We start from the raw sequence: 26,562 nt of genomic DNA on the forward strand, positions 1-26,562 counted from the left end.
AGATCCAGCTAGTACATAGATGCCACATGAGATCTGTTTCCAATTCTCTTCATTCACCAAATTCACATTCCTGGTTCCTCTGTGGGCAGAAACTCTGTTAGGCATGAGCACGAATCAGGAAAATGGTGGTTCATAGTGGTTCATTTGATTACACGAACCATAAACTTTCATGAAATTTTCCCATTTCCTGAACCACTTCATGGTTCATTTGGTTCATGGGTTCAGGACAGGCAGTCTTCAGCACACTCTCCACTACCTGCCCTCCAAGTTTGGTAAGGATTGGATTTGGGATGTCTGAGTTATAACCCCCCAAAGCAGGTATTTATTTATTTATTTATTTATTTATTAGACTTTTACCCCGCCCTCCCGCCGAAACGGCTCCCCCATGAAAGTTCAGCTGTAGCCTCCTCTTAAATCAGCCATGCAGCAAGCAAGTCTTCCTAACTCCTCTCTCTTCCTGCTGCAAAGTGAAGGCAGCTGAGTCAGGGTGTGGTATATATATGTACAATCTGATCCCATAGAGCAGAATGGGAGCTCCATGGTTGGTTCCCAGAGCTATGAACAACTGCTATGGGTGTTTCTAGGGCTCTCCACAAGTCCATCCCCAGTGTTGCCTAAGGATAGATTGAATTGGTACCAGGCTGTCTGGAGAATGAACTGCTCTAATGAAACAAATGAACTTCCACAGGAAAAAAGACAATTCATTTTTGGATCCAGGAACAATGCAACCAAATGAACTCATTTGAAACGAACCACGAACTGGCCTGGTTCATGCTCAAACTGCAGTTTGTTTCTCGGTTCATGCCCATCCCTACTGTTGATATCTCTATCTAAGTCCAGCATAGCAGTCCAAGTTTAATTAGGGCAGGAATATTCACAAACAGTATAGATAGCTATCATGAAAACTATATAGACCATTTTGGTTCTGGACAGTCATTCTTTATTTCTGTATGCCTTTCTAGATGTTCTGTGGTACGTCAGAGTCTCATTGCCTTTTCACCATGCTGGAGATTAACAAATTCAGGTCCTGCATGTTTTATTCTACAGGGATACATTCATAGTCACCTTGGGCAATGCTATCACCAGTATCTTGGCTGGCTTTGCCATCTTCTCAGTTTTGGGCTATATGTCCCAAGAACTTGGTGTCCCTGTTGACAAAGTGGCCAAAGCAGGTAAGGCCTCCAAACACCTTCCTTCCCTCCTTTGTGTAACTGTATGTGCCATGTGTGTATTGCTTCACTCCTTCTTTATATTTCAGGCAGGTAATGTGCCTCTGTCCATCATCAGACCCACTACTGTATCTAGGGTTGCCAGTCCTGGATTTGGACAATACCTGGAGACTTTGGGGGTGGATCCAAGAGAGGGTGGGGTTCGGGGAGGAGAGGAACCTCAGCATGGCACAATGCCATAGAGTCCACCCTTCAAAGTAGCCATTTTCTCCGGGGGAGTTGATCTGTCAGCTGGAGATCAGTTGTAAAAGCGGGAGATCTCCAGGCCCCACCTGGAGGCTGGCAACCCTCTGTATCCTCCCTCCAATTATGCCTAAACCATTCTGTTCTGAAAGGATCTTTCTTCTTCTGAGCTTGCTCTTTTTCTAAACTGCTCCCAAGCTTCTGGTCCAATCTTGCATTGCCTCTCCTTGGCTGCAGCTGTTTACTCCCACTCCTCTTGATCTCCTTATTCTTTGCCTGTTTTCTAGGTCCAGGTTTGGCATTTGTGGTGTACCCACAGGCCATGACAATGCTTCCTCTTTCTCCTTTCTGGTCTTTCCTTTTTTTCTTCATGCTGTTAACTCTGGGCCTGGACAGCCAGGTAAGGATGTCATTTACTTTGAGGGATCACTTGAAATGTGTTACATCAAACCGGAGTGGCCAGCTCTGGGTTTTAATTCCTGGAGATTTGGGGAGGGTAGCATTTGGAGAGAGGAGGGGCATCAGTGTGGTATAATGCTACAGAGCCCACCCTCCAAAGCAACCATTTTAGTTTCCAAATCTATTGTAATTCTGGGATATCTCCCAGTCTCGCCCCGAGGTTCCCAACCCTACTTCAAATGAATGCCCCCTGTAACTTCTGTTATTATTTGCATGCAGTTTGCCTTTCTAGAGACCATTGTTACTGCCGTGACAGATGAATTCCCATATTATCTGCGACCAAAGAAGGCTTTTTTCTCAGCCATCATATGTGTTGTGATGTTCCTCATGGGACTCATTCTGACAACAGAGGTAAGCGGGAGGGCGTCATGGCAAAAAAGACCCAGAACAAACTGTTCCGGGTTTTCCCAGTCACACTGCACCGACTGATGCAGGAGCATACCGGGGAGGAGGCGCAAGGGAGCGTTCACACTGTTGGCCCGGAGGCGCGGCTGTAAGCGGCATAAGCGCATCCCTACCAGATCGCGGCTTTTCACGTTCACACTTCCAGGAAGTGGGATGGAGACAGGATAATAGCGCTTTCCAGGGTTTGATACCACTTTCACCTGGTATCTTTTAAACTCAGGAGGGAAACGTTACAAGACGGGTTGAGTATGGCTGGGGAACACCTGATAGATGTGCCTATGTGAACGGCCCCTTTAATCAGTTTGTGAAATGTTTCTGGCTCATGCCTATATTGGGGCAAACTGCCAGTCTGAACTTGGCCATTGTCTCTTCTCTCCAGGGTGGGATGTATTGGCTAGTTCTGCTGGATGACTACAGTGCTGGTTTTGGACTCATGGTTGTAGTCATTACTACCTGCTTGGCAGTTACGCGTGTCTATGGTAAGGCAAAAGATGTGGATTGTTGTATGTTGTGGTGCTGTGTCATTCTTAAAAGTGAGATGGAGGACCCAAAGAAGTACAGACTTACAGTGTCCATGATGTATTAAACTTTCTCAAGATGCACATGGGATTGGTTGAAACAGTATATTTTATTGCACCATCCATGTTTTTGTGCTATTCAAAGTGTTTCGGGGCTTTGTGTTTGTTCTACATCAGGTCAAAGTATCTGGAGAAAAAGTAAAGTTAGAAGGATTGTGTCTTTATGTTAAATGGATTGTGTCCCCTAGGTACAGTAAAAAGATGTTTTACACAGCCTTTGTATGCACTTAAACCCACCTCAGTTAATTTGCCATTGGCATGCTGAACTAATCCTCAATGAGGCAATAAATCTCTTCCTTAACTCTACCACTTTGGAGTGCAGGTGGGGGTTCACATGATGTACAGTTCTTCCTAAGGGGGAAAAAAAATTCTACACGTACTTTTAAAGATTGTTTAATCTGATAAACATATGTGCACTGTTTTTAAAAAAAAATGTAAAGGAAGACAGCCCACTTGAACTATCCGAAAGAGGCGAGACAGACTCAGCTCAGTGAATACAACTGTGTCGCAACTCATGCTTTGTTGGTGAGGTGGGATGGGGGTCACTAACACCTATATGCACCCTAAGAAACAAAAGCTTGTATTGAGCAGCTGATGTGCTGACCTATTTCTTACACATTGTTCTTTTTTCTGTAGGCATAAAGAGGTTTTGCCGGGATATTCACATGATGTTGGGCTTCAAACCTGGGATATATTTTAGAGGTTGCTGGTTGTTCCTGTCCCCAATAACAATGATGGTAGGTGTACATGTTTTTCTAAGTCGTTTTTCGGGTTCCACGTGTCTTTTTCCCATCTGATTCCTACAGTCTCATCTTACTTCCTGTAGGACGAAGGCTAAATCTGTAGGGCACAATCCCCTAGAGCTGACTGATCACAGTAGTATTAAACACAAAACAGAAAAGGGTGAAAGGGAAATGGTGCACATGTGCAAATGTGTTTTCTGCTCTTCTTTCAGGCTCTACTAGTTTACAGCATAATCAAGTACCAGCCCTCAGTGTACGGAACCTACCAGTTCCCATACTGGGCCGAGGTCCTAGGCATCTTGATGGGGGTCTTCTCCTGCCTGATGATTCCCCTGGGGATGGTTTTTGCTGTGCTTCAAGAGGAAGGGACACTCTGGCAGGTAAGCAGCAGAGATTCAGCAGACTACTGTCGAAGATGTCATTCTGTCCTGTATCCTTCCTCTCACCCTTTCTGCATTTTAGCAGCTTCTGTACTGATCCTCCAAATGTGATTTTCTACCTTTAGGACATTTTTCTTTGCTTTCTCCTGGGACAAAGATAAGACAAATGAATTCTTGTTGGTTTCTGCAACATATGTGATCACTTTCTTGTACTTTAAGTGACAGTAATGTTTGCTGGGGGTATACTAATGTTGCCGGAAAGACACGTACATCAAGTATGAAAGAGAGATCCGCATCTCCCAGTACACAGTGACATATGCTAAGAACATGCAGCTGATCAAATCATAGCTCCCCACAAGTGTTCCTTCTTGAAGACATGTATTTCCCTTTCATTATTCATGTGTTTACTGCGGCTAGCACCAGCTGCTTCTACGTGGAAATTTTGCTTTGGTTTGGCATCCAATCTGAACTAGATTGGGGGGGGGGGAGCATCCACAATGTGATCCCCTAATTATCTACTTTCCAGGGTTTCCCCTACTGTACTGCAAAGGTTCCCAGGCCTGGTGTGATAATATCTTTTTGGAAAGATTGCAGCTGAAGTGTCTTTTGCACACCATGTGGGCAGGGAGGTATACATTTTGGCAGGTCCAGTGCCATTTTCCTTGCCTCAGCCATCTGTTGTCACCCCCTCCCCCAACATCAGACATTTTTGTGCTTTATGGTTTTTGTAAAAATGGGAAATTGCTAGATTGCTACAATGAAATAACATTATAATGCCCTGGTTACATCTAGGTTAGATTACTGCAACACACTGTATGTGGGGCTGCGGATGAAAACTTCAGTTGGTGCAGAATGCTGCAGCCAGGATGTTGGCTGGAGTGGGTCAGAGGGACCATATCACTCCAGTCTTGGCCCACCTATATTGGCTTCCAATTTGTTTCTGGGTACAGTTCAAGGCGCTGATCTTGACCTTCAAAGCCATGTATAGTTGGTACCAACGTATCTGAAGGTGTGCCTAATCCTTTATGAACCTGCCCAACCTGTCATCTTTGGAGGCTGTTGTGTAGTGGGTTAGACGCATGTAGAAACCACAGAGATGGATGTAGTAATCAGCATGGTTTACTGGTACACAACTAGAACACAGAATACCGGCCGGGTGGCCAACTATATACAGTACCTGGGAAACCCTCTAGATCAGGGGTCATTTGGGGGGGGGGACGCGGGGGGACGCCATCCCCCCGGGAGAGGTGCGGGAGGGCGGGGCCTGGAGCTCCCTGCTGGTGCCCGCTGGAGGTCGCCGCCGGCTGTGGGGAGGACACACTTCCGGTGATGTCAGGGGGTGTGACATATGCTAATGAGTTATGCTAATGAGTCCCCCTAGCTCTTTTTCTACAAAATGACCCCTGCTCTAGATCCTATTGGTGGGTTTAAACCTCCCACCAAAGTCCCTATTGGTTCCCCAAGGAAAGTCCAGGAGCCTAGTCCCTATTGTTCCTAGGGCCTTCTTGGTCTTTGCACCAAAGCTCTTTATAATTACCCAGGGAGATTCATCTGTCCCCTTCTGTTACCATCTTCCACCAGCGGGTGAAGATTTGTTTGTTTCATTTGGCATTCCTTCAATGATTCCTCCTTCCTAACCAATGTTTTATGTTTTGTATGCATTTTAACTGTTTAATGGGCATTTTAACTCTATTTTAAATTCTTTTAAAAGTTATTTTAATGGGGTATGTTTGAGGGGAGGTATATTTTATCAGGTATGCTTTAGATAGCCACCCAGGTGACCCTGGTAGGGCAGAAAGGTGGGATATAAATAAATAAATAAATACAATTATAATGTTCTATTAATGATCTTTTAGATCCTCTGAATCCTAGCTTTCTTTTTTCAAGTAAGGGTTTTTTGGGGTGGTTTAAACTTGGGAATTCAGAGGAACTAGTATATAACAATTTAGCAACTATCAATTTTTAAAAAGCCCACTCCCCCTTTAGTGGCACGGGGGAGGGTGGGGATGGTGACTGTGGGACTGAAGCAAAAAAAATACAGGGACAACTGCCATGTAGATATCCCATTACTGTTGAGAATATTTCTGCATTGGCAACAATAATGAGGCTACAGGGAGAACTGCTGTTGTGTGGAAGCAGGCCTTCTACAGCCAAGACACACAAAAAACATTGGTTCTAGTGGTTCAGATGTTCCTTAGAGATATAAAACAAAGAAAAATGCATGTTTGATATTTTTGTTATTATTTTCTTATTTTTCTAAGGGGAGTTTTGAAAATGATAGCTTTCAGAGGGTGCAATCTGCACACAAGCTTAGGGGGAACCTGGCCTTAATAATAATTAAGTGCCATCCAGTCTCAATCGACTTCTGGTGCCCCTTCAAAGGGTCCTTAAGGCAAGAGATGAGCAGAGATGTCTTCCCATTGCCTGTCTGCATAGCAATCCTGGACTACTTTGGTAATCTCCCAGTACTAACCAGGGCCAACCCTCCTTAGTAGCCAGGTTCTGACAAGCTCAGCCTAGTTTGGGCTTTTTTCAGGGCTTTAAATTACAGTCTGTTAAACAATGCTTCCTATCAGAGGAGAAAAATTCTAATCATGCTCAGAGGCATTGTGCTTCAAGTGCCAGTTTTTAAGCTGTTGGTTCTCATGATGAAGGAAAATTTCTGTTCAGTGTCATCTTTTTCCTTCTTAGGGGCACAAGGGAAGCCCTCTGGATAGTTAAAAGGCACAGTAACAGATGCGGTGAGAATTTTGAAAATAGAAATTGGCAGCCCTAATTGGTCTTTTGGGTTCACCTGGCATAACTAAAACCTGGATTAAGAAAGATTCATTTCCAGTTCTTCTTGGGACCCTTTGATCACAGTCTGTCTGATGTGTTGGCCCCAACCTTAGTAGTCACTGCCATTTCTGTTGGCCATTTGGGAGTAGGAGCCTTGCCTGCGGATTTCATAACCACAGAGATAACTGTAGAAAGTAAAAAGACTTTTTTTGCAACCCATTAATTATTCACCACCACAACCCAATCTTTGTGATCCTGATTTGGCAGATGCACACCCTTCAAAGCAAAGCCTTCTTTTATGTTAATATAAGTCACTGGCGTCTAGAGTGTTAATGCACATTTCAATCTGTTTTCAAGCAACAGAAAGTGGCCTCTAGTGGTGTATATGTGCATTGCAAGACTTGAAATCTTTAGATCTAGAATCAAAACAATGATTTGAGGAAAACAGCAAAGTCCAGCACTCATTTGCATGATGGGGGGGGGGGGACACAGAAAGTACAAATGATATTGCTCCTTATATTTAAATGGATGCAGACTGTATATGGGTTTTGATTTCAAGTTGGAGAGAAAATGCTGTCGTAACAGAAAGGCCACTTTTCTGAGGTTTCTACATGAGCCAGAATTGAAGAACGGGCACATTTGTTTTAGCAAAAACAATAGCTGATCACACGGCTGAGGCCACAGGAAGCAGGTTTTTGGAAAGCAACATAACATAAAAACTGGAGTAATGAGGTTACTGTAGATCACCAGTGGTTTCATTAATATTGAATTACCAGAAAATTTTAGTTGGTGCTCCCTCTCTTGGGGCTTGATGTGAGTGAAATAGCCAACATGCTCTGTTTTTATATTGACTGGAATCCTTGATGAATCCAGGCCTCTTCCTTGTGAGCCGTTTTCTAAGGCAGAAAGCAATAACCAGTGGATTCAGCTTAGTGGATATATGACTGTGCAACTGGAAATATTTATTTGGGGTTTTCAGCTGCTGAAGTGCCACTTGATTTCCCCTCCCCTTCAAGCTGTCTATAATGTTTGCTCATTCCCTTGCAGAGAATACATCAGGCTAGCAGGTCAACCATGGACTGGGGTCCTTCTCTGGAGGAAAATAGAACTGGCATGTATGTGGCCACCTTGGCAGGCAGCCAGTCTCCTAAACCTCTGATGGTCCATATGCGAAAATATGGGGGAATAACCAGCTATGAGAACACAGCCATGGAAGTGGATAAAGAGATTGAAGAGGATGAAGAGGAGTCCATGATGTGAATTCTGAGGTAGAAGGTCAAGAGAACATGGGGAGCAGACCCATGACCTTTCATACAGAGTTGCACTTCGACATTTCAGGTCACTCAACAGTCTCTTTCCAGATGTGCTAAAATGCTGCTGAGCATTCAGCATCTCACAGCCGTGAACTCTGCTGGGAATCCTAGTATTGTTGAGGTTACTGTTCAATGTGGCAAGAAAATGTCCAATGAATCTCTGTGTTAATGCTCCAGTGTCTTGTAGACATTACTTGGACCCATCCATGTTGCCCATTTCTTCCCACATCTCTGTTGGTTTCCCCCAGATAAAAGCCCACCAAACAAAAGTGAGCCTCCTCCAGTATGGCTCTAATGTATCACCCTCTTTAGCATTTGACATTTATATATGTACTAGGAAAAAGGCCCGTTGTGGAAATAAATACAACGACCTTTAGAAAGAGGCTCTGGGTGGGTGCCCTGGCCTTGGACACTCAGTGTCAATTTGCTGTGGTGACCTCCGCAGGGTATAATGACACTGAGTCCACCATTTTCTCCAGAGGAACTGATCTCTGCTACCTAAAGAACAGTTATAATTTTGAGTGATCTCCAGCCCTCACCTGGAGATTGGCAATGATTGTTCCCCAGAAGGGAATAGTTGGTTTGGAGGGTGGAGTCTATGGCTTTGTACCTGTCCGAGGTCCCACGCCTCCTGAAACCTCACCCTCTCCAGGCTCCATCCCTCATATCTCCAGGAATTTCCCACCTGGAGTTGGCAACCCTATCTCCTTCCCAGCCAATCATCAACCTTTATTTCCCCCTCACTCTTCAGCTTTCCACCCCCCACACACCTGCAGCCCCTCCCGTGCTCTGAAGCCCTGACTGCTATGTCACATTGGCTGTCATATGGGGGCCACCTCAGCAGCATATAAGGATACAGAGCCCACCATTTTCTCCAGGGGAACTGATCTCTGCCATCTGGAAAGTAGTTGTCATTCTGAGTGATCTCCAGCCCTCACCTGGAGATTGGACACTTTTTACCTCAGAACAGCAAAACTGTTTAGAATGTTAGAGGCAAAAGCCAATCAAGTCGCATATGCAAACGACCTCTGTGTTCTGAGGCAGAAGCCAATGAGGCTGCATATGCAAATAACCTCTGTGTTCTGACTGGCTATGGGGGGGAGAGGATTAGCAAAATATTTAGAATGTTGGAGGCAGGACTCAGGCAAAGCAGCCGGTGGATAGGGAGACCCTCTGAATGACAGATCAGAGAGCGAACTGATTTTGGAGCGTGTGGAATGTTCTAGAGAAGTGCCACCACCATTTGGCTTTTATTTATAAGGGAGATTTGTTAAAAGTTTCAGTCTTCAAAGTTTGCCATCTGTAGGCAGATTTCCTTTTCCAAAAGGACCATTTTCCTCAGATCTGTATCTTTTGAAGCCAAGTTCATACTTTGTACACTGCCAGCATTAATGTTAGGAAGCTTGCTGTTTGGAAATTAGCCCATGAGGTTTATTGTTTCTGGGAATATCGGAATCCAAGTGTGTCATAGCTATGGTTCCCAACATCCAGGTAGAGCCGGGAGGTCTCCAGAATTACAAGTGATCTCCAGAGGACAGAGATCTGTTCCCCTAGAGAAAATGGTTACTTTGGATGTTGCACTCCATGGCATTATTACTGGGAGGTTTGGTTAATATATAGCAGCGTTTTGCCCAGTCATAGAAGCACAATACTGAGTGCAGTAAATAAATCCCTCAAGAAGTGTATTGCAAAAAAGGTAAACTTACATTTATTCAAGTAGATCAGTTCACATTCAGGTTGCAGTCAAAAGGAGAGAAAGAAGCGTAATCTAAAGAGTATTTTCCCTATCACAAATAGCCAGCTTGTCCGGCATCATGTGTGTGGGAGTATGAGGACATTGTATCTACAGGAGAGACCTGCAGAGACAGGTGTCTCCATGGTAGGCCATGTAGAGGGAATGAGAGGACAAAGTGAGCAAGAAAGGAAGGGTCAGAGGGCAGCTCCCAGGTTAAGACAAAGAGAAGGATCTCATTCAAGGAAATAAAACCTATACACACTTAAAGTCCAGGGATGCTGAGTTGCTCACTCCGACAATTATACTCTGCTGAGGTCCGCCTCCTCCACTCACCAAACGCCCCACCCTCCTCAGGCTCCAGATCTCCAGGAATTTCCCAACCCAGAGTTGGCAACCCTAGTCATACCATAAATCTAAATTTGCTTCTTTCATCCAAGAAAAAGTAAAATCATTTTTGACCCATGGATCAATGCAGGTAGGCCAGAGGAATGGAGTGGTAAGCCAAATTCATGACAAGTAACATATCCGAGTTAGGAATACTTTAAAATATAGCAGGAAAATGTACAATTGTTTGTCTTCATTTGAAAATTCACTGCAAAAATACATGAACCGTTAGTTACCAGTTATTTATGGACATGCTTCACCCTCACATCTAAGGTCTCACCTCTATCATGCAAGTATGGAATGGGTTGCACAAATTTTCATGGACACTGGCAATTCGTGCTATCCTTTGTCCTCTCCATTTTGAGGGGAACAATCCTATGAACCAAACTAAGACTTGTATGGCCATATGCATAAAATTCTGGCATCACTTTAAATGCACTGAGGAGGAAAAGAATGGACAAATGAAGAATGCATGGCTGGGTTAGTTCAGTGGTCCCCAACCTTCTTGAGCCTGTGGGCCATTTTGGAATGTTGAGATTATTGAGTGGGCGCCATAAAAAAAAAACTGCCATGGAGCCAACCTCAAAATATTGGGAGGTTCCAAGACAAGCATCCTCTTATGATGGAGACAGCTGTTTCTCGGTTTGCATTTTCTGCAAACACAAAGGTGATGCCTGCTTGGCTGTTCTGAAGCATCTCTTTTCCAGTTAGGTGGAGGAAAGGCAGTACTGGCTCTTTACTTTGCATGGAAGATGCGTAGGGGAAGTGGGTGTAAAGAAATGCATCACCACAGCACCTATGGGCACCAAATTGAGGAACACTGGATTACTATGAACTGGCCTATACTGCAACATGTTCTTCAGTTTTCCTATTGCAGAAACGTATGGACAGGTAATTTCGCATGGTAGGACCAAATAGGCTTGTGCTTAAAGCATGTTCTGATGTGAATGTAAAACTGTCACTGACTAAAAGGTGCATTTATGATCCAGTCCTAAGCAGAGTTACACTGTGCCAAATCCACTGAAATCAGTGGGCTGAGAAGGGTGTAACTTTGCTTAGGATTACAGACTGTTTCCTTTCCACATTCTACACTGCATCAATACCACTCAGTTGGAGTACAAATAGCATGAGAGAGAATCAAATGGTTTCAAGGTCTCGGGTGCATAAGCAGGCTACATAGCAAGCACCAAAGAGACCGAGCTAACATTCTGGTTATTTTAGCCTTGCTGGCACTTCACATAAAGGGAGAGAGCTCATAATAACTGGATGAGTTCTCTTTTCCACCAAACAGTAAATCCACAGCTGATCAGAACAGGGGTATTTTTAGTAAGTAGCCTTGGTGTTTTTTTTTTTTTAAAAAAAGAGAGTAGAAAAAGCAGCTATTTAATGAAACTATACAAATTACACTATATTTTTATCTTGATGGACAAAAAAAATCCCATTCTTTAAGAATCTGTAGAAGCTACCATGCTGGATTTTAGAAGTCTGGTTTCACTGAGAGAATGAATGATTTCCTGTGGCTGCATTTAAAGAAAATGGGCAGAGGACTTTAGTTTGAGGCCATTATCTGTACACGGCTTTGCTGTTTATCAGCCAAGCTGAAACATACTGGTGTGTGCGTGTATGTGCATGTCAAATTATGCCCATCAAACAGGTAGATGGGATTCTTTCTCGACTTTATTATGATGAAAAGGGCAGCTAAAGAGATTTTTTTTCTCCTCACAATGCTTGATTTTCTTAAGATATAACCATCTCTGTTTGCCCTTGAACTAAAGGGCCCTAGTCAGTGGCTTACCCACTTTGAAGAGTCTTCTGTGTGGCTGCCCCTTTGGGATGCCAGCCTCCAGGTGGGACCTGAGGATCCCCTGGAATTACAGCTCATCTTCAGACTACAGAAATCAGTTCCTCTGGAGAAATTGGATGCTTTGGAGGTAGACTGGCACTGTACCCCACTGAGGTTCCTGTCCTTCCTAGGCACCATCCCCAAATCTCCTGGAGTTTCTCAACCTGGATCTGTCAGCCCTACACACACACACCCCAATCCCTCACTGGTGGCCAGAGAGGACCTTGCAACCCTCCTGCCTCAGGAAGTACAGTTCAAGTAGGTCAGAGGGGAAAAAGCAGTACATTGACTGTTCTCTGGAAGGCCAGATAATGAAACTGAAGCTGAAATACTTTGGCCACCAAATGAGAAGGGAGCACTCCCTGGAGAAGACCCTGATGCTGGGAAAGATTGAAGGTAAAAGAAGACGGGGACAGCAAAGGATGAGATGGTTAGACAGTGTCATAGATGCAACGAACATGAAATTGAGCCAACTTCAGAGGACGGCGGAAGACAGGAAGGCCTGGCGTGATCTGGTCCATGGGGTCGCAAGGAGTCGGACTCGACTGTGCGACTGAACAACAACAACAAAACTGAGCTATATTTTAAGATTTTGCTTTAAAACATTTGGCAGAAAAGAGGGAAAGAAATCTCTTGGCTCCAGCCTGGCGCATAAATATGCTGTCTATGAGCTGCCTCCAGACATTTTTCTAGGGCAAGCACAAATTTCCCATGTGGGCTCTTCTTCTTGACTCTGCCACAAAACATGTACATCTAGCAGAGTTCCAAGCCCTAATGAAAGTCACCAGAGAATTGACACTTCCCATCAAAGCCCTTTTAGAGACTGAAGAGTTTTGATTTACTTAAAAAGTAAAGTAAATGGAAAAAATAGTTTTGTCTAGTCTAATCCGGAATTCCTCTAATTTGGTAAGATAATGACTTATTCTCTGTATGTGTGTGGCAGTCTGTGTGTCAGAATCTAGTACTGAATATGGAGGGTGCAGGGCACCCCCCTTTTAAGAAGCTCAGCTGCACCTATCTATGTTTATAATGTATTCCAGCCTATGATATGTTTTCTTGAATATGTGTGTGCGTGTGCACGCATGTGTTATGTTTGATATTAAAATAAGGCAAATCCAGTCCTCTAAGTGTTATGTTTTGATGCAACACTGGTCTTAAAACTGAAAAGCAATAACCTTGCTTTCTCCTTTAAACCCTTTAACATTAGGACTCATCCAGATTTCATGCACTGCACTTAAAACACTCAAAACACCTTTTGGCCATTGTTCATGTGAAACACCTTTTGAAATTCACGTATGCATTTTTAAATTTGATCGATGGCCATGCAGAAAGGTGGATTTACAAACTCATTTCAACACGCCTGCATTTTCCTGTTCATGTGTGAACAGATGTGTTCCATTCTGAAGCACATTTTTAGTCCTACCACGTCACCTTTCATGGTTTTTCAGAGTTAGGCACATTCTGTTATGTTTTTTTGTCATATTTTACCTTCTCCTCCCTTAAAGGAAGACTGCACTCAGACATCACAGCAAATCATCAGGGCTCTTTTTGGGCAGGAAAAAAAAAAGGAATGCACAGGAACGGAGTTCCGGCTGGCTCCTGAGTTGGCCACGCCCAGCAGGAGCTCATTAGCATAATAGGCCACGCCTAATAGCAGGAACTCATTAGGATTGGCTACATTAGAGGTGTGTGACCTAACATGCAAAGGAGTTCCTGCTACCAAAAAAGCCCTGGGTTTTGACAACAAACAAGGTAAACAGAATAAGAAGCAAAAGGTGGGTGTGGCTGGATAACCACACTTCTGGTAACATGGGGGTGCGGCCTAATGTGCTAATGAGCGGTGCTGTCAGGGGTGTGGCCTAATATGCTAATAAATTTTGCTGTTGGGTGTGGCCTATTATGCTAATGAGTTCCTGCTGGGCTTTTTCTACAAAAAGAGCCCTGCAAATCATGATTTATGAATTGGGTTTCGATAAAATCACAGTTAGTTGTAACAAGTCTGTAGCTGGTTTGACCACAGTTTGTTCTAATCATGTTTTGTTTTGATTGTCTGTATTAACAAAACATGACTTGTTCAGTGGCAGCCTCTTGGTCACGGTCTATCATGATGGTTGAATGCAGCCAAAGTATATGATTTTTCACTATTAGCAGGAATAGTTTGTCACCCAGTTCCTCCTGATTGACCTTGAGTGTGAACATCTGCAATATCTCATTGCCTTTACAGCCTTCATCTCCCAAAAAGATCAGGAGAAAGCCTTTCACCAGCCTGATTGGATTGTTTTCTCATTAAAAGGGGCATGTGTGCACATCAGCAATGGTGCACATCAGTCAAATATAAGGGGAAACATACAGTTACTGATTCTAACCCAAAACTTATCTATTCAATAAACAAGCTTGCCATCATGGCACAAACGAGAAGAGTTTTTGTTAATAGGGTAATTTAGGTTTTATGTATGTTCATGCCCTCTTAGAAACCAATTAAAAAGAAGTATTATGTGCACTGATAGACATGTTTTGTTAGGCTCATCAGAGCTCCTGCTACAACTAAAACCATAGAGTTTCAGTGGAATCCTAGAGTGTTGCCCCAAAGCCAGGATGTTCGTTCACCAAAAGTGATATTACACTGTTGGAGCCACAGCAGTTTGAATCCCCCCATCCCCAGGCCTCCTGCAGGTTGCCACCCCTTGGCTGGCAAACCTGTTATGTCAACATGTTTAAGGGTGCCTATCTGGATATATTAACAATGCTCAAAGAACTATGTTGTATGTAGCTTTCAAATGTGCTGTTTTGCTGTTGAGCTTTATCTATAGCACATGTAGCCTAGCTTGCCTTGGGAGTGCTGTGAAGCAAAGTCAGTTGCTGTTTTCTATCAGCATCAGAGAGACCTATTTTACATGTTTCAGGGCAACATAAACATAATTACGTACTGAAGCTGTCTCATATGCAACTCCAATAATTACAAAGAAACACATGTGGAATGGTAATTGTAGTTTAAGTGGGCTTTTGCTTTTGAGAACATGGAAGTCTCATTAATCTGGACAAAAATACATCAAGTAGCATAGGATAATAATCTGATAAACAAAGCTAAGGGTCTGATTCCTCAGATTATCCGAATAGATGGTTGAAGCATAATAAGGATTAATACGTCTTTATTGGTTAACACCAGAGGTCATTTCGGGGGGGAACGTGGGGGAACGCAGTTCCCCCGGGTGAGGTGTGGGGGGCAGGGCACATGATGAAGCCCCACCCCCTGCTTCCAGCCGCCCCGCTTCCGGCCCTCATTCAGCCAGGAGGAGGCAGGAGAAGAGGGAGGGTAAGTTGCTTCCTCCCTGCCTCTCCCCACCCCTGCCTGCGGGGCTTCCTTGCACTCCCGCCGGCCTTGCAGGTCCACCGCCGGGCCCCTCATGGGGCTCGGCAGTGGAGCTGCAAGGCCGGCACCGGCCGCTGGGACCTTTGGGGTGTGTGGCCTTATGACACATTTCCGGTGATGTCAGGGGGTGTGGCATATGCTAATGAGTTATGCTAATGAGTTCCCCTAGCTCTTTTTCTACAAAATGACCCCTGGTTAACACATCCTGAAGTGCGAAGAGGTAATTCTCCTTAAGGGGACAAAGCAGGATAATGGGATTTATCCAGAACAAATTAGGCCTGAATTAAAACAACAACTGTAATCTTGAGAGAATAGCTATGGACAGACTCATTTTGATACATTCTTTGAGAAATTCACAGAATTGAGTGAATTATTATAGTGATTGCTGTATATGCCCACTGCCCAACAAAGTCTACAGTAAACTGTACCCATTCTCTTCCTATCCCATTCCTTTGTCCTGGCGCATATACATTTACTTGGTTGTTCCACAGTTGGTTACTATACCTTTTATGACTGGAAGCTGAATGTGTGAACTGAAGCCATTGGAAAGCACTGTGTCTGAGGTGATGTAAGGAAAAATAAAAGCTTTGGCTATATTGTTATGTCTGTGAAGGCTCATTATATATGCAAGGCATCACAGGATGTTGCAAGGGGTGTGTGTGTTTATGAACTAGTTCTTAGGACTACCTTATGAGAGTTAACACGCTTGAAAATGATTATTCTCACTTATCCTAAAAACACCAGCAGTAACCTGCTGCAGAAAAGCCCGGCTGCTCTGTTCTTAGTGGTACATATTAGCTAATTGGTTACAAATTCAAGAATTAGATGCTAAGAAATGTTTTTTATAAGAAAGAGAAAATATGTAATTTATGTATTGAAACATTCATATCCTGTACCCTCATGAAGGAATCCAAACAATGCAGAATAAACCTATTCATTTATATTATTTTAATAGCTGTGTTTTAAATAAATAAAGACACAGTATTGCAAACAGGGCAATGCCAAAGTTTCCTTTTGATAAAATAAGGAGGGGAGGGGAGAAGGCCACATTTTCTCATCAGGTCATTGAATTGTAGCCACTGTCCCCCGCCCCATCTTTCCCCGGGGGAGGGATCAGAGCCTAAGAAGCTTTGAAATGCTAGTTGTGGGACACATGTCAATTTGAATGTTGATGGTATGGGGCTTTTATAAATACTTTGTCGAATATTTCTTCCCCATGTCTTTCTCCTCCCACTTCAAGGCAGGTGTTCTGAGGGGGTAACCAGAGTTTTATGTGTTAATCATCTGAGGATGGAGATTCACAACCTAAATTTATTCAAACTACTACTCTCTTTCAGTTCTCAGGGATGTAAATGCATGTCTCTCAGTTCCCTCTCAGGAAGCTGAACACATGGTTCAGACACACAGAAAAATCTGATAAAGTCTGTCAACCATGTAGGCTATTATTCGAACAGATTACAGGGCTGGAAATCAAACCTTTTGTAGAAGGGATGGGGCATGATCTTCAGAATGGTGTCATCATAAGAGAAAAATATGCCTGCTTGTTAAAAGTCCAGGATTTGATTTTCTGAATTTAAGAGAAAGAAGATGTAAATTTTCTGTGTTGGTCTTCTCTTGTACATGGATATAAATATGGATTGGTTCATGCCCATGTTCCCTAAAGCTTAGTCATAATACCTGTTTTCTATGCCAGAACATGGAATAAATGGGGAAAAGAGTACATTAAAGTGTCCTTGAATAGGTTCAGAGTGCATTTTTTCACTACTTACTATAGACAAACCCAGCATGTCAGAGACTGGGGGGGGGTTTTTTCCAGATCAGGGGGAGGTATTTTATTTATTTTTATTTAACATTCGGCTTCTATACCGCTCAGACCCAGAGGTCTCAGAGCGGTTTACAGTTGTGCTGCAAGCGCAGATTTTTGCTCCTAATTCTATGGCCACATTTTTCGAGGGGTGGGGCTGCCTACCAGCACCCGGTTGGGTTCGCTGTTCTCGGCTCTCCTCGGCGGTCCACTGGGTCAGCGTGCATCTGCGGTCAGTCCTTCCCGGCGTTGATCTTCTGGCGCACGGCCCGCGGTAACCCCGGCTCAGCTCTGTCCGTATCCGGCTCCGCTGCTCACGCTGCCATGCGCTTCTCCGTCACTCAGCCTCCACCGTCGACGGACGCCGAGTGCTGGGTGCCATTGTTTCCATCGGCCACCAGGGATCGCCGCATCACGCCGCCACACCGCTGTCGCCGTCGCTGCTGCCGCTGCCGCCATTGCTAGCACCATCCAGACAGATAAGCCCCAGTATCTCTTTTTCTAGAAATCAAATACTGAAAACCTCTTCTTCTTACAACCCTATTTTCAAGCATCGTATTTTGCCTCATACAAATACAGCAAACTGCATTCTGTGCCTAAACACAGCAAAAACTAGTTCAGTTCCCTATTGGTGTCTCAAGGTGTTGATGGCCAGATACAATCTTTCAACATTGTGAATCTCAGTGAAAATGGTGGTTTGGTTTGTTCCTTTGTTTGCCCTGCCTGAAAAAGTTCAGAATGTTTGCCTTATCAGTAATTTGACTCTCTTTTTTGCCCAAGATTCAAGCTACATGAGTGTGTGCATGTGTGTTTATACATATTTCCGATTCCATAATAGAAATGTTTTTTCCAAATGTCAAAGTTTACCGTGGGGAAGAAATTCCATTTGTCAGATTGCTTTATGGGACAACAATGTTGACAGTATCTAATTGACTACAGCTGTAGGTTCATAATGTCAGCTGATTCCCACCCTCTCCTGCCTTCCTTGACTCTGAGTTTTTAAAAAAGTTAAATGCCATGCTAAGCTTCAGAGGGACAATGTAGGACACAAAGAAGTTAATGCTATATAAAGCCTTCTCATCTCTTTGGAGCCTCTTTCTGACATGGAGCTTATCCAATGACTATAAATGTAAAGAAACCTTTCCAGCATTCAGTGGCTCTTCTCCCTCCCACTTTAATGTACTTAGATGCAATGACAGTGGGTGGTAGTGAGACACGCATCTATCTCACATTGCTAAAACCTGATTTTCCATTTATGGCTTGTTTCTTCTGTTACATGGCTTATAAAACAGGAAATGGCTATTGGCCTACTGTGCTGCTCACTGTGGGAGAGGGGGAGGTTACAGTAGCACATGTCCATAATGTCTGGTACTGAACTGAAATCACTCGGCCACAACTGTCTGTGAACACAGACAGGAATGCTATCTATCTCTCTGTGGTAAAAGCACTGTGTAGTCAGCATGGCAAGAGTCAACAACGCTATCTGTGCATGCACATAGTCCAGACTTTGGCTCCTAGGGCCCCCCAGGGGCCTTCTGCCGATGCAGTGACTCTGGAAGGCTTCACTGCTGACACTGTGGCTCCAGGGGGCCCTGCCACCAACAGCTCGGCTCCTGAGGTGGAGGGGCTGCTCCTGTGGCTCTTGGAGCAAGGGCAGTCCTGGGAAATGCCCCGGTGGCCAAAAAGGATGTCAAGTTAGGGTGAGGAGAGAGGAGAAAGTGCAATGAGGGGAGACTGACAGAGAGGGGGAGGGGGTAAGAAATAGATTGGGGGGAATTGTCAAAGAAGGAAAGGGGTGAGAAAGAGAGGGTGATGATTGACAGAGAAAGGGAGGTGGAGAAGGAGAGAGGGCAGTGGTGTGCTAGTAAATGTTTCCCAACCAGCTCTCTGGGTGTGAGGAGCGTGTGTGTGTGTGTGTGTGTGTGTGTGTGTAACTATATTATAAATTTTACTGATGTAAAGGATATATAGCACACAACTTCAAAATAATAATAAAACAATTACTCTTTATTGTAAATTCCATATAGCCAATTAATTCTCACAGAATGCTTTCGTTGATTTTTGCTGAACGGTTGTATCCGTAGCCAACCCATGGTTGCATTTCAACAATGATTTGGCAAATGAAGTTGCTTCTCAGTCCGATAACTCTTTTCCCAATAAATTTATTGTCACTGAATCTGACATGTGGTCTACTGTGAAATTTTTTCTCACCCTCATACAAATTATATTCGTTAAACTGAAAACCCTTTCCGCTTCAGCACTACTGATGGCAATAGCGCATCCCCCCCCTCCAGTCTTCCTGGTCTCCGAGGTGCTACCGGACTTCAGTCCAGCTGTTCTACGGCAGACTAACATGGCTACCTTCTGAAAGCTCTAAGTGGCTCAGTGGCTGTTGCTAGGCAACAACGTACTGCCCGTCTTCAAGACTTTATTCCTGTGAGTAAAGGAGAGGGGGAGAGGGCAGGGCCCTTTCCAGGTCTATCTTGGTCTTTGAAGGAGGACTTGTCAGAGTCAGGTCTGACAACAACCACTGGGAGACTTGATACCACACCACTTACATGGCTCAGGTGGCGCTAGCTGCTTGCTACTGTTCAACAGCAGCCACCCTATAAAAACCAGTATGGTGTAGTGGTTAGAATTTCAGACTAGGATGTGGAAGTTTGACTCGCCACTTTGCCATGAAAGCTCTGTGGATGACATTGGACCAGTTACACATTCTCAGTCTTACCTACCTCTTAGGGCTGTTGTGAGGATAAAATGGAGAGGAGAATGATGTAAGCTACTTTGGGTCCCTATTGTAGAGAACAATGGAGTATAAATGTAGATAAATAATAGGTACAGGAAAATGGGGGGGGGCAGATAAAATGTAAGGGGGTTGGTGGGTATAGGGTTGCCAAGGCACCAGCAGGGGATGGAGCAGTAGGGTAGCCAGATCCAGGTTGGGAAACGCCGGGAGATTTGGGGATAGAGCCTGGGGAGAACAGGGATCTCTGTGCCATAGAGTCCACCCTCCAAATAATCCATTTTATCCAGGGGAACTATCTCTTTAGTATAGAGATGAACTTTAATTCTGGGCAATCCCTAGGTCCCACCTGGAAGCTACCATATCTAGGTGGGTGGACAGGAGAGAATGAAGAAGGGAATGGTGAGGCTATAGGGGTTGCCAGGAGGAGGGAAGGAGGAAACAGTGTGGGGAAGGAGATCCAGAGGAAAATGAGATGCCCCTGAAAGTTCTCCACTGTGCAACTGGGCTTGGCCCAGCAGCCAGCAGTGTTCAACCAGGCTATAGTTTTTCAAGTACAGGCTGCCAAGGCAAGGGAAGGAGAGACAGCTGAAGACAGGGAACAGATAAAAGCAGGCCAGCTAGTCAAGTGGGAAGGAGAGAAGGAAGCAGGAAAAGGGGAGAGGCTCTGAGGCCTTTCATTAAAGGAAAAGAGGAAATAGTGGGATGTGGGAAAATAAGGTCCCTTCAAGTCCTTGTGGGTCTCCTTCTTTGTTTGTGTGTGTGTGTTAGGGTTGCCAGTCCCTGGAGAATCTGGAAGTGATATCACGTCTATCTTGCAATTGCTGCAAATTCTTTGGAGGAAACTCTCTCTCTCTCTCTCTGTACACATACATGTTTAGGTTTGATTGCTATCTCCATCTATAATTTCTCTAGTAATGATGTTTGCAATGTAGTCAAATCATGCAGGCATCAAGAAAAATTATGTACCTAGGATCATCTTAATCCTCCTCCAAGACCAGTAACCCTCCGGGTAGCATTCACACAAGACATTTCCTACCTGTCTGTAAATCATATGTCAGCTTTTGCTAAGCAGACAAATTATGGCAGAGTGTTTGGTAATTATTATGTAGAATGCCCATATCATCTGCCTTTTAATCCCTGGATGCATTCTGTCAATGATACAAAAACAAGTAACTCTAGTACGCTATTCTGCTCATTGATGATACTAACTTTTTGTGTGGCTGCACAGAGAGATAGATTAGCTCTTGTTTCGGTGTATTTTGGCACGGGAAGCTAATGTGTTAAACCACAATATAAATAAGTCAGAAATTATACGCTCTTCTATTTGCATCTATCATCATAATCATCATCATTATTTACATGGTATTTTACTGAGTAATATAAACCAAAATGAAAAGTCCCTGACTTGTGGAGTTTACCAACTGAATTAGTAGTTCCTTGTACTTACTTCCTTATTCTCCTAGATGTGCCTTAGAAATCACATGTGAAGCCACCTGGATACTAGTCTTTGATTACATGGTCCTGCTTTGATACTGTATTACATGATTTCATTGAAAGACCTGAAATCATCCTAGACTGTCTAAGTGGTGGTGCGGTATTAACATCATGCACAAGCAGCATGTTGCTTTTTAAGGCCCCAAAGCCAATGAGCAATAATTGATGAGGAACTACTAGCAAGATCACCTGGTATGTGTGAGTACAAAGAGCTCAGTCACTCTTGTGTTTCTGTTGTTGTAGCCAAGTTCCAGTTTATACAGCTTGAGTTCTGCATGTGATATGTGCTAATGAGCAAGCATGTGAATAAAGGTTAGTGTGGATTTGGACCTACATAAAAAGCACCATGTAATCACAGCTGCAGGTTTCTCCTCCCAGCAGTTGTGAACACAAAGACTACTGCCAGGTTACCATGCACAGCCTGAGTCATATATATGATTTTTTTTTTTGCAGCTTGTTCAATAACTTTGGCACTCTGTTGCTTCCCGTCACCTGGAGTCTGAGCCAATAACTGGTAATCACAAAAGACGTTTGAGATAATAAGGCCACTCCTACTTCCATTCTAATTAATAGAACAGGTGTATTTGCTGTAATAAGTCTAAAAGACTTATTGTGTATAGCTTCCTGATCCCGCATTGTACTATGTACCCATGTTTCTGCCCTGAATAATAGTTATGGATGATTCTTCGCTTTGGAAATTTCACTCAAGAAACAAACTATTGATAGTGTTTGTGTGTGTGTGTGTGTATTTATATATAGTTTTAACCTCTGAGCCACTGTACCACCTTCAATTTAGTAGCAAGCATTCTAATGTGCATTCTTTCAAGACCTGTATCCCCAACATCTTCTACCTGGCCAATTTCTTGGGCAAGTAGGGGACAGATGTTCAAGTTATAGTGTGACGACCAAATAGGCCTCCAATTTAAGAGATTCCTAGAGATTTAGGGGCGTTGCCTCAGGATGGCAGAGTCTGGAGAGGAAAGGGAGTTTGGGGGAATGTGATACAGAAGATTATGCCCTTTCAAGCTGCTATTTCCTCCAGGGGATGATCCCTGTAGTCTGGAGATCACTTGTAATACTGGCAGAACTCAAGGCCCCACCTGGAGGTTGGTAACCATATACAACAAACACTATTTTCTATCAGTGGCTGCGCCTTCCCCCCCTCCCCAGAAAGTACTGAGCCCCTCCAGAAGATGGATTCAGAGTATTGTGGTGTAAGAAGACAAGATCAAATAAAACCCACATTTCCTTTCTACTGGAGACCTGGGTATGTTTATGCCCTTCATATAAAAATTAACTGAGAAGGAGCTGGCAAAGTCCTTTGCTTTCCAGACTGCTTCCTTGTTTGGAGAATCAGGTTGGTCAGTAGCACCCTGTCTCTGCAAGTTGGTGCTTAGGCCTCTGCTTCATGCCAGAAAGAAGACATTGCAAACGCCCTTCAGGAGGCACCCCGACCTTCCATTCCCTACAGGTTTCTGGACCAACCATGCCTCCAGCAGAGCAGAGTGAGATTTTTGAAAGGCTTTGCAAACTGCTAAGTACCAAGTTAATCATTAGAACAGGGTCCATAAACGTGGGGTTTATGGAAAGTTTAGTTTATGGTGGGGGATGGGAAGAGGGGGCTGCAATAAAGATTTATGACCACAATGAATGACTTGCTCTAACCTTGACACTGTTTACCCAAGGAGAGGCTGTTTTATTGCCCAGACTGCCTCTGATTGGATGAGGACTGAGGAACGCAGGAACACCCGGACTGCAAGAGGAAGAAAAGCCATTGGTTTGTGTAAAGTAACTGTGCATTTACTGATTGGCTCTAAAGGAGGATGTTGAGGGCAGTGTGGAAGAGCCTTGATAATTCACTGATTCCCCCCTGCTGTGTTTTAATGTTGGCCTGTGCTTTAAGCCTATGAGGACAGATAAAAGTGGCTGGTTTCATTAGTTACACAGCCAGGGAAATGTGAACAAAGCCAGACGCTTCCACATCATATAAAACATACCCCCCTCCCATGCCCATGCTTTCTCTTGACTCTTGCATCTTTCTGTAGCATCACCTCAAACACAGAACCTCTGACAAGAAGCACCCTGTTAACGTAACCTGTCACCTTGAAACACATCTGGATAAGAATATGAATTTGTTGTATGGGGTATGGATGCATTTTTGTGGATACAGAACCCATCTTTTGGAATGGTGCTACTGTTGATTCTATCCTGTGTTTACTTGCTTAGGTGATGGGGGCATCAGCAAGTTCCCCGAGGCTTGCTGGTCCCTGTACCTGGGAGCCAGGGTGCGGAAACATTACAAACCATAGTTTCCAAGCCATGCTGGCACCGCATGGCACCACTGTGAGATTATAAGAGTGTGTCAACATGTTTGATCTCAGCCAAATCTTTATGACAGTGTGCAGTGAGTGCATAGCACAGTAGGAATCTGTTTGCACTTTCACATTCCTCACTGCAGCTGCCAGGTAGGCCGACTGAATGGAGAAAGAGTAATGTAATCCCATGAGGAACCAGCAGTTATTCTACTAATGGTGGCTGCAGGAAAAAAATGCAAACAAACTGCAGCCACTGAAATGGCTGCTGGTCTCAGCACGTATGGAGTAACTCCTACTACCCTTTCTTCTTGTGCACAGAGTGAACCAGACTGCAAGGATCTGGGCCTTCTTGTGCATTGTTGACAAGGTGGAGTCCTACAGCAGGGCCCAGAGATACCTCCCAAGGAAGCTTTCCTTAACCTCAAGCCCAGTGCAAGAATCCTTTGGACTGTGTTTGTGATGATGCACTGCATTAACCCATCCTACAGTTTCTTTCATTTCATTCATTTATTTATTTTAATTTGTACCCTGCCCTCCCCACAAAAGCAGGCTCAGGGCGGCTTACACTGGTTAATACATAAATAACAGTTAAAATCCACATAAAATCATCTAAAAACAGCTCAATTATAAATCGTTCATAAAGGGCTGGTGATGTTTAATTTACTGGCGATGACAATCTTTCTATAGAGATGATTTGTGTTTTGGGGGTCAGTAGGAAAGTTGAATAACACCTTTATCTCCTGGTGCTGTAATTTTGCCAGCTGCAGCAAACATTGCCCTGGAACTAGGGTTGCCAACTCCCGGGGGGGGGGGGCTGGCGTGATCTCCCAGAATTACAGCTGGTCTCCAGGCAACAGAGATCAGTTCCCCTGGAGAAAATGGCAGCTTTGGAGGATGGGCTCTATGGGGATTTGGCCAACTGCCCTTTTCACTGGCTGTGGGGTTTCCCTTTCTGGTCCTGCCAAAAGCCCCCTCCCCTTCTTCCTGGGTTGCTTGCCTTGGGGGGGGGGGTCACCTCTCTCCTCTGCCACCAAGGCACCCAACTTACCCATCACTTTCTGGGGGTTTTGCCAACTGCCCTTTTCACTGGTATTGGGGTTTCCCTTTCTGCTCCTGCCAAAAGCACCCCCCTTTCTTCCTGGGTTGGTTGAGTCAGTGTCTTGGGGGGTCCCCTCTCTCCCCAAGGTTGCCTAGTGAGTTGTACAGAGTTGCTGGAAGATTTAGATGTGTTTTGGCAACTGGGGATTTGAATCTGGGTCTTCAAAGGACTAGTCCAACATTCCAGCCACAACAGCACATTGACTTTCTCACTGAATCATCTCTCAGCCCTGGCTGTCACGTAGCCTATTTTATATATGTATGAACATCACCCAGCACCAGATTCTTATGTATTACCTTCTGCATTTCTCATTTAGACCTTATCCTGCCTTCTGAGATTGTGTAAGAATCCAGGTATTAGGAGGTGGAAGCTTTCCTCACGATAGAATAGTCTAGATAGAGGGAGCAAGTTGAGGCTGACATTAGTCAACGACCATGAGAAGGGCTTTTCCTCCTGTGAGGCTCCACTGACATTGAATTCTCATGGGAATAAAGCAGAGCTGTCCTGGCTTGAACTGACACTTCCGCTTGATTCATAGAAGAGAAGTCTATAAACCTTTTACAAAGCTCAGAGCCTGTGTCAAATAAATACATCAGACTTTGGATGTCTTACTCTGGGGAGAGGGTGGAAAAGCAACTAACAGATAATGCCAGTTCCTGCATCTCACACCCACTTATATCCAGTTTATTGGATGTTGTTTGGCATTATTCCATGTGAACTACTGACAAGTAATGCAATTAATGTACCATCTGATTAACACGCAATTTAAAGCAACCCTCGTAAGCATGGGGAGCACAGCTCTCCCACACACACACATACAGCTTTAATTTAAATGGGAAACACTCTGTGGTAGTATGGAAAAGAAACTGTCTCCTATCTTCTCTCCTTATATATAATTGTGAAGTGGAGTGGCACTTTCCATCTCTCCCATTGGCTATGAAATGCACTCCCTCAGCCATTGGCCCATCAGTTGCCACTCAAGAGTACTCGCGTGCCATTGGTCGGGTGCTGGGTCTGCTCCTTTTCCCCACCCACTCCCCCTTCAGCCACTGTGCCCTGTCAGAATTACTGGCAAACAGCTTTCTCTCTTGATGAAGACACTTCTCCTGCTTGCCTCCTGTGTGGGACTAACTTATCCCTCAGTGGCTATTGTGAGGAACTCATTGGGGCCAGTCCTGACTAGGGTTGCCAGCTCCAGGTTGGGAAATTTCTGGCTATTTTGTGTCTAAGGAAGCCAGTGTAAGGAAGCCAAAGTTTGGAAAGGGGAGAGGAGAGGCCTCAGCTGAATAGAATCCCATAGAGGCCACCATCCAAAGCAGTTATTTTCTTCGGGGAGGGGGAGAGATCTGTTGTCTGGTTGTGATACCCAGCGATCTTCAAGCTCCATTTGGAGGTTGACTACCCTAGGCATAGCAGTTAGCACTTCAGAGCAGGATCTGCCAAACCCAAGTTCTTGCTGTGGAAGCTGTGATTTCAGGCCACTTACAGTCTGGCAGTTATCTGTGTTTGTAAGATGGCTACTGTCTGTCATTTGTTTAAAATGTTCCCCCATAAGGTTTAATTGAGCTGTAGTTCCAGAGAGGGGCCTGCAGGGGTATCACTCACTGGGTTGAATGGGGCTTCCTCATCTGCTGGCCTACAGTTCCCAGCTGCCCAAAGGCCAAAAAGTGTGGGGAAACAGGGACTGTCCCAAGGGGTGGGGCG

General features: G+C 44.3%; 1 protein-coding gene across 1 annotated transcript in view; it reads left to right on the top strand.

Moving 5' to 3' along the window:
* The window catches only part of SLC6A7 (solute carrier family 6 (neurotransmitter transporter), member 7), a 29,631-nt gene extending 21,616 nt beyond the window's left edge, over positions 1-8,015 (top strand). The window contains exons 8-14 of the mRNA XM_015426571.1: positions 1,048-1,172; positions 1,700-1,812; positions 2,091-2,222; positions 2,656-2,755; positions 3,491-3,591; positions 3,810-3,977; positions 7,803-8,015. Coding sequence (XP_015282057.1) covers positions 1,048-1,172; positions 1,700-1,812; positions 2,091-2,222; positions 2,656-2,755; positions 3,491-3,591; positions 3,810-3,977; positions 7,803-8,015 — 952 coding nt within the window. The remainder of the gene's footprint in view (positions 1-1,047; positions 1,173-1,699; positions 1,813-2,090; positions 2,223-2,655; positions 2,756-3,490; positions 3,592-3,809; positions 3,978-7,802) is intronic.
* The last annotated feature ends 18,547 nt before the right edge of the window (positions 8,016-26,562 follow it).

The sequence above is a fragment of the Gekko japonicus genome, unplaced genomic scaffold (genome assembly GCF_001447785.1).
Source record: "Gekko japonicus isolate JY-2015 unplaced genomic scaffold, Gekko_japonicus_V1.1 scaffold1447, whole genome shotgun sequence".
Lineage (NCBI taxonomy): Eukaryota > Metazoa > Chordata > Lepidosauria > Squamata > Gekkonidae > Gekko > Gekko japonicus.